This window comes from Solanum tuberosum, unplaced genomic scaffold (genome assembly GCF_000226075.1).
Source record: "Solanum tuberosum cultivar DM 1-3 516 R44 unplaced genomic scaffold, SolTub_3.0 scf00458, whole genome shotgun sequence".
NCBI lineage: Eukaryota > Viridiplantae > Streptophyta > Magnoliopsida > Solanales > Solanaceae > Solanum > Solanum tuberosum.
In genome coordinates, this window is record NW_006239378.1 from 145,321 (window position 1) to 160,717 (window position 15,397).

General features: G+C 28.4%; 1 protein-coding gene across 1 annotated transcript; it reads right to left on the reverse strand.

The window, feature by feature from the left end:
* Positions 1-7,382: 7,382 nt before the first annotated feature.
* LOC102595187 (S-type anion channel SLAH1-like) lies at positions 7,383-9,843 on the reverse strand. The gene is made up of 2 exons (XM_006363697.2): positions 9,053-9,843; positions 7,383-7,750 (listed from the first exon to the last, which is right to left on the reverse strand). Exons 1-2 carry the CDS (start codon positions 9,839-9,841, stop codon positions 7,466-7,468), a joined length of 1,074 nt encoding a protein of 357 aa, XP_006363759.1. The 5' UTR covers positions 9,842-9,843; the 3' UTR covers positions 7,383-7,465.
* Between the last annotated feature and the right edge of the window lie 5,554 nt (positions 9,844-15,397).

The following is a 15,397-nucleotide window of genomic DNA, read 5'->3' on the forward strand; positions in this document are numbered from 1 at the left end:
GGATTTTCTTTTTTGGGAATAAACGAATTGGGCCAGGTCAGGTTTAAAGGGTGGGCTGGAGGAGGTTTTGAGAATAATGAAATAGGGCTGCTGGGAATGCTATTGTAGGAATTTTAAGAATGGGCCTGCTGGGATTTGTGAAGAAAAGGCCCAAAATTGGCTTCTCTAAATGGTTGAGATAAATTGATCATGTTTGGCTAAGATGGTAATTGAATAATAGCCCAAATAGATTTCAACGTAACCAAATTGAATTTAATCGGTGTATTTCGCTAAAACATAAACAAGGAGGATTTATATAAATTAATTAATGAGCTTCTTAACTTCAACGGAATAAAGTAGTTAACTTAATTATAAACTAAACAATTTAAAACATAAACTATTATATAACTAAGACGATTAACCAAATATTTAATTAAAACGAAATACTTTTGAGACGATTTTTGAATATTCATAAAATGTACTAATTATAAATATAAATATGTAAAATATAAATATTGTCTAAAAATTATAATAAGTGACATAACTTATTTAAAATAACTTGCAAACTATTTTTGAAATTTATAAAACTAATTATTTTAGATCGTTTAAAATGGAAGAAGCTCGATGATTAATCTATATTGGGGAGAGTCAAAATTAGGTGTCAACATTACATTCATAGGAGACTGTTGGATCCAAGAATTATGGGTTTTAAAATATTGCGTATTTTCTTCTGGAGGAGAAACACTTATTCTTGGTATACTACAATCAAAGTAGAAGTGTAGAACCAAAAAATAAATAAAAATTAAACCTTAATTATTTGCCTTTTTTCCACCTATAATTTGGGTTATTTCATTCCCACGCTCAGTAATTTCTCTTCTAAGTTGTAATAACAAAGAAAAAAAGATATTGAGTTTCATATAAAGCCACAATGCAAAATTATCAATATTCAAACTAAGTCGAGTCAGAACAACAAACGGTAGACACAATAAACACACGCATTGATATCATCACTAAACTGATACTTCTAATATAGTAGAATAGAAAGAGCAACAATACTTTTTGTTGAACTCATAAATACTAAAAGGAAAAATTACATATAGTAATTGTTACTCAATTATAGTATACATGATCAAAAGAAATATTTCTTTTTTTGAGCCACCATTTAGATTTTGTCCTTTATATTAAAAAAAATTATACAACCATTGAAAAATGTCTTCTATGTTCTAATTATGTTTACACAAATTTTATAAATAAGACATAAGATTATCATCTAATATTTGCGATAACTTACAAAAAAAATTTATCGTCCACTAATGTCTTCTCATAAACAAATCCCTTGAATTGCGGCGTCAAACCTTGTCTAGCTTTTCTCTCTTTTTGTCCCTTTTTCTCCTAATTTCCTTTTTCTTTTTCTTTTTTTATTTTTTTTTCTCTTTTTTTTTCTTTCTCTTGTTTTTTAATTTTAAAGATAAAAATAAAATATACAGATAAAAATATAAATAATTTATTTTAAATTAATAAAATATTAAAAATAAATAAATAATTAGATCATAAAAAGTAGATTATTAACTTAGATATTAACATTTAAATATATTTTTATTAAAAAAGTAAAATGAAAAAAATTACATCCAAATTGACTCAATTTTTCATAAATTAATTTACAAATAAAATTATTCGAAAATAATATAAACTAAAATATCAAAATTAAATCAGAACTCTATTTCTTGTACTTTTTTTAAATTAAAATAAATTATTTTGAGAGATGAACATGTCCTTTATAATATATCGTCAGTAAATGATAGTATATATCATGCGAATGTAATAGATAATCATTTTCTAAACATATAAATCAGTCATTTATGATACCTTGTCATGGATGTTAAATCGAATACAAAGTATTTTTGAAGGAATAATTAATCATCTACGATACTCTGTCAATATATGATAATAGAATATGTGGGTATCAAAGAAGACTAAGCCTTCTTTTCGAAGGAGTAAATCAATCATCTATTGTATCTTATTAGTAAATGATATCATATGACTTATAATCAGGAGAGGACTCACCCTTATTCAAGGGGTGTCAAGCGACACTTCTTCGTTGGAAAATTACATTGTATATAGAGGTCAAATTTTAGTTTATATATTTATATATATAGTATTAACACCTCTTGACACAAGTAAAAAATTTAGTATAGTAATTAAGATGTTAATTAAATTTGAGGTCATGTATTCTAATTCTACTAACCTCATAATTATATCAGATATGTAAGTATATAATATATATCATATGAGCATCATATAAAATTTACTTGTATATTTTTAAGAAATAATGAAATACTATATAATAGTATGTCAGAGAGCCAGTATATGATAATGTAAATCATATAAGTATTTCTATTATTAGAAGAGCAATGAGAAGGATGATCGATGACATTTTAGTAATTTTAACATTATTTAAAGATAAAATAATAATTGTATAATTAATGATCAAAATGAAAATCTAGAAAAATTCGTACATGTCTTTACTTTTGTTATGGTCTCATGAGGATATTTTTGTAATTGTGTTAAAATGAATAACAAATAATAACAAATGCTACACTTGTTTTGACATGTTTTAGAAAGAAAATTTTGAACTAATTTAAATAAAATGTGTTTGAATAGTTAATATTTGTTCTTAAACATAATTTTAAGAATTATTATGTAAACATATTTTTAATATTTTGTTACATAATATGATAATTACTAAAATTCGTATCTTGATTATTAAAATAGTCTTTAAAATGATGTATCAATATGTTTTAATTAATTTGAAGAAAATATCAGATTTCGTGACTAAAAGAATGAACAATGTTTGACTATCAAGAAATTAATAATTTGATAATGTATTCCTCGAAATATTAATTATTCATTTCTATATAGGATATTTTCTTAATATCAAATATGATAAACTATTTAACAGAGAAGATTTGAAAAAAAAAGTTTAAAATTCAAATTCTAAGAAATATTAAAATACAAACTTAAAAAAATGAGGAGTTAAAAAAATAAAGAAGAACAGCAAAAGACAATGTCAATAGAAAAGGACTTTGTGGAGAAATATAGAGGAAGAAAAAAATAAAAATTAAGGAAAAATAACCTGAAAAGGAAAAACAAGTATATTGGTTATTTTGTGGGGGTAAGATTTAGAGTTTTCTTTTACGGCATGATATTTAGAGTGCGGTATAAAAAAATTATTAATGTAATTTAGAATTTAACATTAAGATAATTGTTATTGTATATAGAAATAAAGTTATTTTCATGATTGATTTTGTTGTTGTGGAGTTAGAGATCAATTTTTTAATAAATACTTTCAATATTAAAATAAGGCGGACCGACCTGGGAGACCCATGTACTTGACTCCGTTTGTAAGTTGGACCCTCCTACTTATCAATTTGTCAATTGAACTCCTAGACTCATCAGAACAAATATTTTAACCATTTTTTCATCTGACTAGTGTGTGTGAAATACAATTGTTTACACGTGGACTTCCATGTAAGAGATTACATGTTAAAAATTAAAAAAAATCAATTAAGCCACTTTTATAATTTCTGGAAATTTTAGATAAGCATTTTTAAAAAAAAAAAAAAATTCCAAATAAGCATGTTCTTCATATTTATTTCAAATTGAACACTAAATTCATGTCAAATAGATGAGATTTTCCCCCATTTGACTTGAAAATTCAAATACAAGTTCACCACCACAAATCCAACTAATCACAATCACAATTTTGAATCAATTTCACAAATTCACAAGACCCATTTGTTATTTTTCAAGCCTTCTCTAATTTATCAATGGAATTTTAATTTTTCAATATCCACCATTATTCTTTGTGTTAATCCATACTTAGAACTCTTTTTTGAAGTCTAAAAAAATAAATAATAATCTCAATACTTTTAAACTAAAAAGCTAAAATCTAAAAGACTTTTAGACTAAGTGGTAATTAGTGTGGACGACTGATTTGTAATGAAAAAGAAGTGTGGGTTGAGAAGAAAGTGGATGAAGGAGAGAATGAAGAGGAGGAGATTGAGTGTGGTGGATGGAATGAAGAGGAGGAGATTGAGTGAAAGGGGGCTGGGGACGGAGGAGAGAAGGGTGGGAGAGGGATGGTTGAGGAAGATGGGTTTTTTTTTTTAAATTGATAATTATTATTTTTATTTAAATATTTTTAATGTAAAATACCTTATTTACTCACTGTCAAACGCATGTTATCACGTAAATTTCCAACTCAGCATTATCAATGTCACATAAGTTCGGTCAATGGTCAAAGGGGTTTTAAATATTGTGTTCTGATGAGTTTAGGGGTTCAGTTGACAAATTTATAAGTAGGAGGGTTCAACTTACAAATAGATTCAAGTACAGGGGTCTCCCAAGTCATTCTGCCTTAAAATAAAAATAAATAGAAGTATTTCTATTTATCGAAGACAATAATAAAATGTATCACAAAATTCTTTGACAAAGCAAACTACAAACAAATTACACTTAAGCTAATGCATGAAAGATTTTGAATCGATCTTTACGAATTGGTTGATCAATGATTAGTATTTTATCATATGCAACGCTTATGGTGCAAATATTACAAAAAAAAGATAACAACAATATTGTGGAAAATAGATACCACTCGTGAAAATATATGAAGATGGATGAACTTTTTCAAAAATATCAACATTTTATATGTTCCTCGAACACGAAATGTTTTAGCTCATAATCTAACGTAATTCTTTATTTCCTTGCTACATAGAATTTCTTGGAATTCAACTTTCTCAATTTGGGCTGTAAACGACGCATTTATGTCTTATGAACATTTGAAACAAATTATTAAGTCATATATTGAAGTTGTTTACTGGAAAAAAAATTAGTATTAACTATAGAAATTTCACATATTTGGGGGCTAATTACATCTTATTCCAGAAGTTTCTTCAATTACAAAAATCTCGAATTTTTCTTTGCTCTCGAATACATTCATTGGTTGTCCGATACATTGCAAATGATACATTACTTCATGGGAAGGATATATCTGAGAGGGATGGATATATCCGAGAGGGAATATGGATGTATCCGAAAATGGATTTTTGTAATTCTTTTAAATGATGAAAATTTTAGAGATTATGATATCTTAAGTCGTGAATTTACATAATTTTTTCAAAAAAATATTTGAGATTATATTGAACCCGAATCACGGGTCATAAATTATCTAGTATATCATAGAGAAGTAGTGATTGTCTTTTTTCCAAAGGAATAGTCAGTCTTCTATGATATTTTATTTGGAGTTTTTTTTTTTTTTAAGGAATGAATCAGTTCTTACCTGGGCTCATTTTTTATTAACTCATATCCAACTCGACTTATTCATTTGTCACTTTCTGATACAATTATATTCCTTTTAATTTGGCCATTAATTATTTATTAGTGCTTGTTATTGTTATTATACTAAGGTTTTTCCGTGATTATCATTTCGGAAAATGGCTTACGATTTACATATGAATTATGATACTAAAACCTAGTACTACTAGTTACCATTTTTATTAAATTTGCAATCAAATTATAGGCATAATATATAAACATGGTTCTTAACTTGGTTTCAACTGATAACTATGACCTTTAATTTTAGGTATGCACAGGTAGACACTTAAACTTATATAAAATTGAACAAATAAACACATTCGCCCTACATGACACCCTACATGGCAATTTTGTGTCTTACGTGGCGTCCTACATGTACCATATCACATAGGACACATGTGTCTACTTGTTCAATTTAATACAAGTTTAAGTTGTGCACTCCCAAAGTTGGAGGTCATCGTTATGCGCTGAAGCCAATTAGTTAAGGATCATATTTATGTATTATGCCTAAAATTTCGTACTAGTAACTATTTAAATTCACTATTACCCGTTATTTGTTTTGTTTCATTTACACCTTGTTTATTGTTTGCTATTGTCCTTCACGTTTCTCTATTTTTTTTTTTTATATATTTGTGTTTGATATACTTTTAGCCGATAATCAATCAGAAATAGTTTTTCTCTCTTCACATAATAGAAATAAAATTGTATACCCACTTTCTTTCTCAATCTCAGATCTCATCTTTAAAATCACATTGTACTATATTTTTGTAAACTATGTCTAATGCATCCTACCAAATAATTTTAAAAGGCTTTTATAACTTGAGTTGAGTCAAAAAGTGGTAAAAAGGTCCAAGTGGTCGTATTCCCACTACATAACCCTATCAATGGGAATGGTTGAAAATAAGCAAAATATCAAAGCTAAGGGGCAAGTACACAAAGACCTAATCTTATTATGCCCCACATTGTTGCTTTCACTGTGCGCGTGGCTACTTTTTTCATCTCTTTGCTACTTATAGCAACCAAATGAGAAAAAGTAGTAATACTAGAACCAAAAAATAGAGCAGTAAAAGACAAGCTACTTTAAGGAATGTTCAGTTGAGTCCAACTGTGTTCAGGCTATCTCTTAACTCCAGATTCTGCCTTAGTATTATAATGTTATACCTCCGTCTCATTTTATATGATATAGTTTGATTTGATGTGATCAACGTCACCTCTTGCAACATCGGCATACATGTAGTATTGATGTCTAAAGACCCAATCGCTCTCCCAACTTACCTCCTGTGTAAATCTCTGAAAATCATTGGTACTTAAACATCGAAATTTTATAGGATTCTACAAGATATTTTTAATAACAGTGTGGACTCTACAAAATAAATATAATTTCAGTTAGAGTTCTTGGAGACTACTCAAATCAAAATTCTAGCTAGTTCATGCCTATATAAAGGTTTATTTATTTACTTAAAGAGGCATCTCGAATTAATACCCCGTAAAATCTTGAGATATTCATAAGGAGATCAAGACATGTCGAACGCTTCTTGATGGTCAAATAACTCAAGAAGATTCACTAATCCTTTCATGGAGATCAAATTCAAATCATCATATTTTGAGAAATATGTCACTCGAATCACGGACGAATATTAGGAAGAGAGAAAAATTAAGAAATAGCCAGATTTGTACTCATAATATTTATCAATAAAATCATATTTCTTTCATATTTTATTTACGGTGCAATATATTTTATATCACTTTAAAATTTGTTTCAAACAAATTCATAGAGACATAATAACTCAATACAAGTGTGAAAATATATATTCATGTCATGTACTGAATTTGAAATTATGAATATAAAAACAGGTAAACACATGCATGATGAAATTGAAAGTTAATAAAAATGTTAAATATATTTAATAAAACGTCGCATAAACCAAACCCAAATAAATTAAGTAGGCGTATAATTAAAACAATTTAGGTATTATTTCCATCTTTGATCATCACAAATACATACAAAAGTCATTAATGACAGCCTAACTAGTACAATTCCTTTACTAATTTTACATACGTAGGTTGTTCTAAGTATTCGAAAATAAATAAATTAATTAAATAATTACTACAATTATACAATTGAGGAGCGTTGATTAATACTAATGCAGTGCATTGAATCATCAGCATCACAAGGTAAAAGTGAATTGGAATTTAAGGCAGTAAAAATCATTAAGACAAGTGATACTATGACTGATAGTGCAGACAAAAACAACATTAATATGTGTGAAGCAGTATTCTTCATTTCTTGAGCATATTTAGTTGATGCCATTGCCATAATTGTTAAGGGAAAAGAATATGCCCACCATGATACATTAAATTTCCTCATTGATCTCTTAAATAAGGCTGGTCTTGATACCTGCGTACGTACATTTTCAACAAGTTAGGAAACAATACTTTTAGTCATCATATATTCATAAATAGAATACATTACTTTCGTATAGAAGCAGCTTCAAGATTTAAAATTTATGAGATTTCAGCTATATATCTCAACTCTATTTTTCACAAATCTTTATTATAAATGCCCAAAGTAGGAGTGGAGCCAAAAGTCCATACAAGATCGATCGAACTCAATAGCTTTTGCTCAAATAGTAATATATATATAAAGAAATCTAGAAAATAAGTGTATATATATATAACTATTAAGTTCAGAAACTAGTTATTAATATTTGAAATTATCATTCTAAAATTCAAAATCCTGGCTCCGTCTCTAACCTAAGGAAAATCAAACCCTCACTAAGGATGAGGACAACAACACTTAAAGCAAGTTTCATTTCTATGGCTGGACCAAATACTTACTTTGTTACGTTTAAATTTTTTAATATATAATAAATTTTTCAATATAAATACAATATCTATACAAAAGTTACTGAATTTCCGCGCACGATATTCTAGATGCGCCGTTAGACAAGTAGACAAGTCTTAAATCTTAGTTGTACAATAGGTTGACAAAAAGGGACACATAGTGTATTTAAGATGACGGTGACGGTTATGAATTGAACTGTTGGTAGGCAACAACATCATGCCGTACAATGGAGAAAATGACAAATACAAAATCTTGCAAATGCAAAAGCCAACTAGTGCTCGAATACTTATAAGGTCAATTTAGACGGTCCACATCATTCTCTTTTTTTCTTTATCTTCACTTTTTTCTTTTCTTCTTTCAAAGAAACATACAAAAACATAAAATATTCCTACTAATATAGAAGAAGGAATAAACAAATATTCTTTCCATTCTAGTTAGTTCAAACATCAACAACAAAAATTTTAAAAATATTTGATTTGTTTTATATTTTATATTATTTACTTTCTATTTAGTATGTCTAAAAGTAATAATTCTTTAATTCTAACATCAAGACTCATTTAACATTATAAAATTCAAAAAAACTCACTTTTTTCTTAATTTTCTTGCGCAATTTATCCTTGCTAATTACACTGTTATTTTACACTATCAGTTCATCTAAAGAATATATTTACAAATAGGTTTCTTATAGGATGTGAAGTTTATAACCTTAAAAATAAAACAAGTTATTATAACAGATAAAAGAAACATCGATGTAAAAAGTTGTTTATATTGTCCGTATATATAACTTAAACTCTTACTTTTATGCTTTATAAATATCATGACATGTTGTAATGAGGGTACTTTTAAAATGCTCACCAGTGAAAGGAAGAGGAAAATGGAGAGGAAGAATAGCATCTTGGATGAAGAATCAAATTTTCCATAAATAGAATCCCATGCCAAGCTAGCCATGCTAGGAGCAGCTAAAAACAAGAAGAATACTGGCCTTAACATAGCTGGAATTGAACTACTTCCTGGTAACCTTTGATAAAGTGTCACAAATAACACTAAATAATGTGACATTCCAATTGCAAACAACAATAGTGCACTCTCATTCCATCCCATTTCAGCAGCTGCCCTTGCTCCTACCAAATTACCAATAACCGATAATTGACTAGTAGGATTTGCGACTCCTGATAGAAAACGCTTCCCCTTTGTAATCCATTGTCCATATATCTTAATATCTAATGCTAATATTGGTACAATAAATATCCACCAAAGTATAAGAAAACAAACCCCTTCATGTTTGAAGAATGGGGTTGCTTGTAGCAACATAAGCCACGATATCCAAGGGGCGTAAAGGTAATTTACACCAACATGGTGCAAGAATTCGCGTTTAACCATGTCAAAATGAAATAAAACGCGAAGAAAATATAGTAAAGAGAGTGATATTAACGTGAATAAAGCTAAAGACCATAGAAGAATGAAAGCGGTAGAAGGAAGCATTCGAAAAATATTTCGAATTTTATGAATATCGTCCGATGGCTCACTTAATGTTTTCCATAGTAATGCTTGGCTACATAAAGCAAGGCTTATTCTAAAATAACCAGCATGAAATCTAGTTAATATTGATGAAAAATGGTTTTTTTGAGCTTCTTTGGTATCCATTATTTTCATTAGAAATTAATAATGAGTAAGTTTCATAAGTGAAATGGGGGTATAAATAGGTTTTTTTTTTTTTTTGCTTTGGTAGTACGATATTTTACGTAAGTAGTTTCGTTGAAGCATAGGTAGGAGAAAAGTCGATCGGCTAATGCAACCATTGTGGACTTGTGTGTGGTTCATGAGTTGTTTTTGAGTTCTTTACAGCTAATAGGGGACCCCATTTTATCTAGTGAAAATTCTCTAATTACTCATAGTTAGGTCATCACTACATAAAAATAATTTTTAGCGATAATTAACTAATGATAATAATTTAATTGACGCTAAATATATATTTTAGGGGTAATTAACATTCTTTATAAATGTCCTTGAAGCTTATAGTGATATTAAATTCAATAATAATTAGTAACTAATAACAATAATAATGTAATACTCTTTATTAATATGTATACTTCTTAGCGATAAAAGCTATTTTTACTATAGCGAATTAAAGAATGAACACTGAGAGTTTAGATAGAAATCTACCTTTCTGTTTTTTTCTCTTCCATTTAGGTGTGTAGTGGATGCTGATAATGCTTGATTCAATTTGGGTAATTAGGATAGAAAGGAATGTCGTCCTAGTAATCATGCTGTTAAAAAAAAGGGTAAAAGTCTGTGGTTAATGAGATGGCGGACTATTTATAAGACTTGGATAATTTTTCTTTCTTTAAGCTAATTTTTGAAGTGTGAGTTAATCCAAAAATTAATTTAACACATGATAATTTTTTATATTTCTATATTCCCTGAGGGTCTAATTACTCTATTGAGGATGATTTAGGGTAAATCGGTTTAAAGTGTCTTCTTTTAAAAAATATGTTAGTTTCAATTAATCACCGTGCCTATATAGTAAATGTGCAGTTATTATCAATAATTCAGTAAAAGTGATAAAACTAGACCTAACACGAATCCAAATAAAAAAGACTTATAGGCTATGAATTTTAGTCAATCAAATCGTAATAATCAACTTTATGAAGATTTTAGTAAGCTTGCAAAAACTATGAATTTATTGGACTTGTCAATTAAATGAATAATAATCCTTAAATATCATCCCTGAAGTATCTAACTTATGGTTATCGTATATAACATAATCATATTGTTATATGCATTGAACTTTCCAACAATCGTAACACATAGTAAATCAATCGGGTTGAATACGAAAGCGCAAAAAAAAGTAAAAATAAATTAACGAAATTCTCTCGAAATAAATTCACTATAGTTTTTCTTTCTCTAATTGATGATGCATATCCATATTGGACTTCAACCCACGTCATGTGCTCAACAACTTGCCTCTAGCTTTTTAAACTTGGTTTAAGTAAATAATTTTTTAACTAATAAAAAAGGTAACATGCTTTAATATTTTTTTTCTTAACCTTATCGACTAAATTATCAATAAATTTCTTGAAAGTCATTATTAGTCAAATAAATTTTTAATTAATGGTATTATTAAGTAGGTTTTATGTAAATTGCAATGATATTATCATTTAATATATGACATCAATACGCACTATATATTAGTGGTGGAAACACTCTTAATTAATAGCAACAAGTTGGATGCTTGGTACGTCCCTGTAATTCGTGGGTACTTCCATTATACTACTCCCTCGTCTCATTTTATATGTCATCTCTTTCTATAAATAGCTGGATCATAATACTTGTCATTTTATAAAATTTATGCATAAATTGCCATATTTTGCCTATTATACCCTTGATAGAGTAGTTAATTAATCTTGAAAATGTATTCATCATTTATTATTAAGTTGACTTAAGAAAATATTAAATAAGGGTAGAAGGGTAAAGTTACATTATTTCTTAATGCAACTGCAAGGTAAAAATATGACATATAAAATGGGACGGAGAGAGTATTTGGCAACGAAAGTAATTGATGTCATATATAAAACGGAAAAGGGTCAAAATTGCCCCTGAACTATGCGAAATGGACCACTTATACCCTTCGTTACATTTTGGGATCAAAAATGCCCCTGCCGTTATCCCAAGAGACCATAAATACCCTCAAGAGTTAACACCTCAATTTTTTAGTGACATGGCAAGCCACGTGGGACTAATCCTTCCACCTAAGCTTTGCCAACTAGGATTCACTACAAAAGAACTAGACCTTTAGCAGCGACAATAGTCGCCACAAAATCCCGAAATATTGCCACTAAAGATTATGAGTGATTTTTAGTGGCGACTAAGGTTGCAACAACCATTCGTTAGTAAAACCTATTTTTTCAACAAAATAATATGATAACTAATTTTCGGTTGCAGCCTAATATTCGAAAATAAATAACGTGGACTATTAACATTAAAAACATCCAATATTATTACGAAAATCATCAAAATTACTTCTCGATTCAAATCTCCTACTAAATAATGCATCATCGTACATTTTATACATTTACATATGATATAAAAATAAAATATATAGTGTCTTCAAACTCCTCCTTAATCGATATCATTTTTGGTTTTTTAAAAACAATGAAAAAAAACACACAAATCAGAATTTATTGTTAAAAAACTTTTAGTGACGACTTTCTGGGATTTTGTGGCGACTGTTGTCGCTGCTAAAGGTCTAGTTCTTTTGTAGTGAATCCTAGTTGGCAAAGCTTAGGTGGAAGGATTAGTCCCACGTGGCTTGCCATGTCACTAAAAAATTTGGGGTGTTAACTCTTGAGGGTATTTGTGGTCTCTTAGGATAACGGCAGGGGCATTTTTGATCCCAAAATGTAACGAAGGGTATAAGTGGTCTATTTCACATAGTTCAGGGGCAATTTTGACCCTTTTCCGTATATAAAATGCATGTGTAGTACAGTCAAAGCATTACTATAGCAAAATGCTAAAAATACTTTAGTTATTCTATTTTATTTTAAAAAAAGAAAAACTTAATTGTTATAATAAAATGTTCTTATATGTAAATATAAGAACATTTTTTAAAAAATATGGCTAGAAAATTTGGTCGGAAATTTAAAAAGTCTATAATATCCTTTTTATTTTATAAAAAACTGATCTTTTTTCTATTTTTTAATTAAAAGGTATTAAAGTTAAAAGGGTAAAAATGTTCATAAAGGTAAAATAACATAGTGTGAAATATGTTATTTTACCATTTTGGCCAAATTCTGGCCAAAAGGATTTTTCCTATTAGTATTAATGGGAAACGTATAAGAGAAGAGAAGACCGGTATGCCGTGGTTGTTATCACTCGAATCAACCACTAAAAATGGAACATAGAAATTGGAATTAAAGGGTTAAAATAAAATAAAGTTGAATTGGAGTGTCAAAATAAAAATTAAGAACAAATTTAAGAGTTTGCACTACAAAGCTAATTATTTTAATTTTAGAACTTTAATTTGACTACTCTATATCTTGATTGAAATGTCAGTTTTGGTTGATTGATTAACGAAGGGAATTGTCTGTAATTTCTTTTGAATATTTCTACATCAAATCATATATATCAAATTAATATTTTAATATTATATAATATTTTTAAAAATTGTAAACTGAAATTATCTAATCAAAAGTTTCAATATCATATCATTCACATGACTACAAAAGTCTGGCTATACTCCCTTAAAAAGCCCACGTACATGCATGCCTCATGCCTTGGCATCTTTCTCGATCATCACTCCCTAATACTGTCTCCAAAATATATAATTACGAGGCTAATAGGACTAGAACACACATTTTCAAGAAATTTACCTTAACTATGAGACTAAGAGCCCGTTTGAATTGACTTAAAAAATAGCTTTTAAATAAAAAATAAAAAGGCAAACTGAAATGACTTTTAAGTCAAAAAATAAAAAGTAGGGGGAGACCTACTTTTGGTTTTTGACTTATTTTAAGTCATTTTAAACTTATTTGAAGTCATTTTTTACATTGTCAAACACTTTCTAACTTATTATAAGTCATTTTTGACTTATTTTAAATTATTTTTTATATTTGTCAAACACTTCCAGAAATCAAAAACTGACAAAAGTAGATTTGACCAACTTTTATGTCAATCCAAACACCCACTAAATCTTTAACTTATGTCAAGAGGTATCTATACTTGTATATATATTTATTAAATTAAAATTTAACATTTATATACAATGTAATTTTCCAATGAAGGGATGTCACTGGACACCCCTTACCCAAGGTGGGTCCGCCCCTGGCCCTAGGGTGACATTAGGCCCTCTCCTCTCAAATCACATGGAAGTACATAGACAACCTAGTTTCTCATTCAAAAATATTTGTCATAGTTTTTTTTTTAAAATCAAACAATATATAAATTTTAAGATTTATTTTTCATCATATTAATATGAGAGTATTTTAAATTTATAATACTTTTCGTATAATTTCGTTTCTTTTTGAATATCTGAATATTCATTTTAAAATTATCAAATTTAATTTTAAAAATTAGTCAAATTTGCTATCCAGAAACGAAACATGACAATTATTTTGAAACGGAATGAATAAATTCGGTGTCATTTTGGACAAACTAGTCCGTCTTTAGCATACAATTGGCTTTTGCTTTGACTAGTTGTTGGTAGTGCTCGGTACATATACTGTGAAACACAAGAAGTATATACATTCGCGTTTTTTGTAATAACTAGAGAATTTTGCACTGTAAAATGATGATATTTTGTTTTCCTATAGTCATATATTGGACTTATCTTCAACTGGAAAATAGTAGTATTGCCTCAGTCACGTTCAACGTGAAATGTTTGTGTTTGGCTCATTATATTGAATTTTGACTATATTTTTATATTCCTAAACTTTATCATGCATGATTTGACAAGAAAATTGCAACTTGTTGGTACTTTTCACACATCTTCATTAAAATTCCAATATTTTGACATATTGTTCAGTCCAACTTGTTGAGGCACTTTCATTTATTTTCTAGATCACTAACGTAATTTTCAACATTAATTTAATCTGCGTTATGGCGTACATTTCTCTTGACATTTTGTCAATTGAATTTTAGTCTCCTACGTAACATATATATTGACGAATACTATAGGATAGAATAAATACAAATTGTGTACAAATTTTCAATAAGCATACAATATTATTATTATTATTATTATTATTTTAAAAAAAACATTTTTTCTAGTGACACGATTTAATTTTGAGCTTTTAATACATGAAATGTAACAAGGATTTAGTAAATGATACAAAAGTCACTTCAGTAAACTAGAATTGATATAAGTTCTTTGAGATTATTAGGATATAATGCGTTTGAAAACTAACTATATGTACGCGGACTGCAGATCATTGCTAAAACAAATGGAGGGATCATCGATGGAGCACATATCAGGGAGGCAAATATAATAACGGATTTGCAGATCATTGCTAAAACAAATGAAGGGGATCATCGATAGAGCACATATCAAGGAAGGTTAATACAACAGCGGATCTACTAGCAGTATATAGAGGAAATCAAATGATCCAGATATGGATATGGATAGCCCTATATTTTTTTATGCATCTCCATTGTTTGTTTCATCTGCACTTGAAAGAGATGCTATGGAAACTAAGGGTGTGTTTG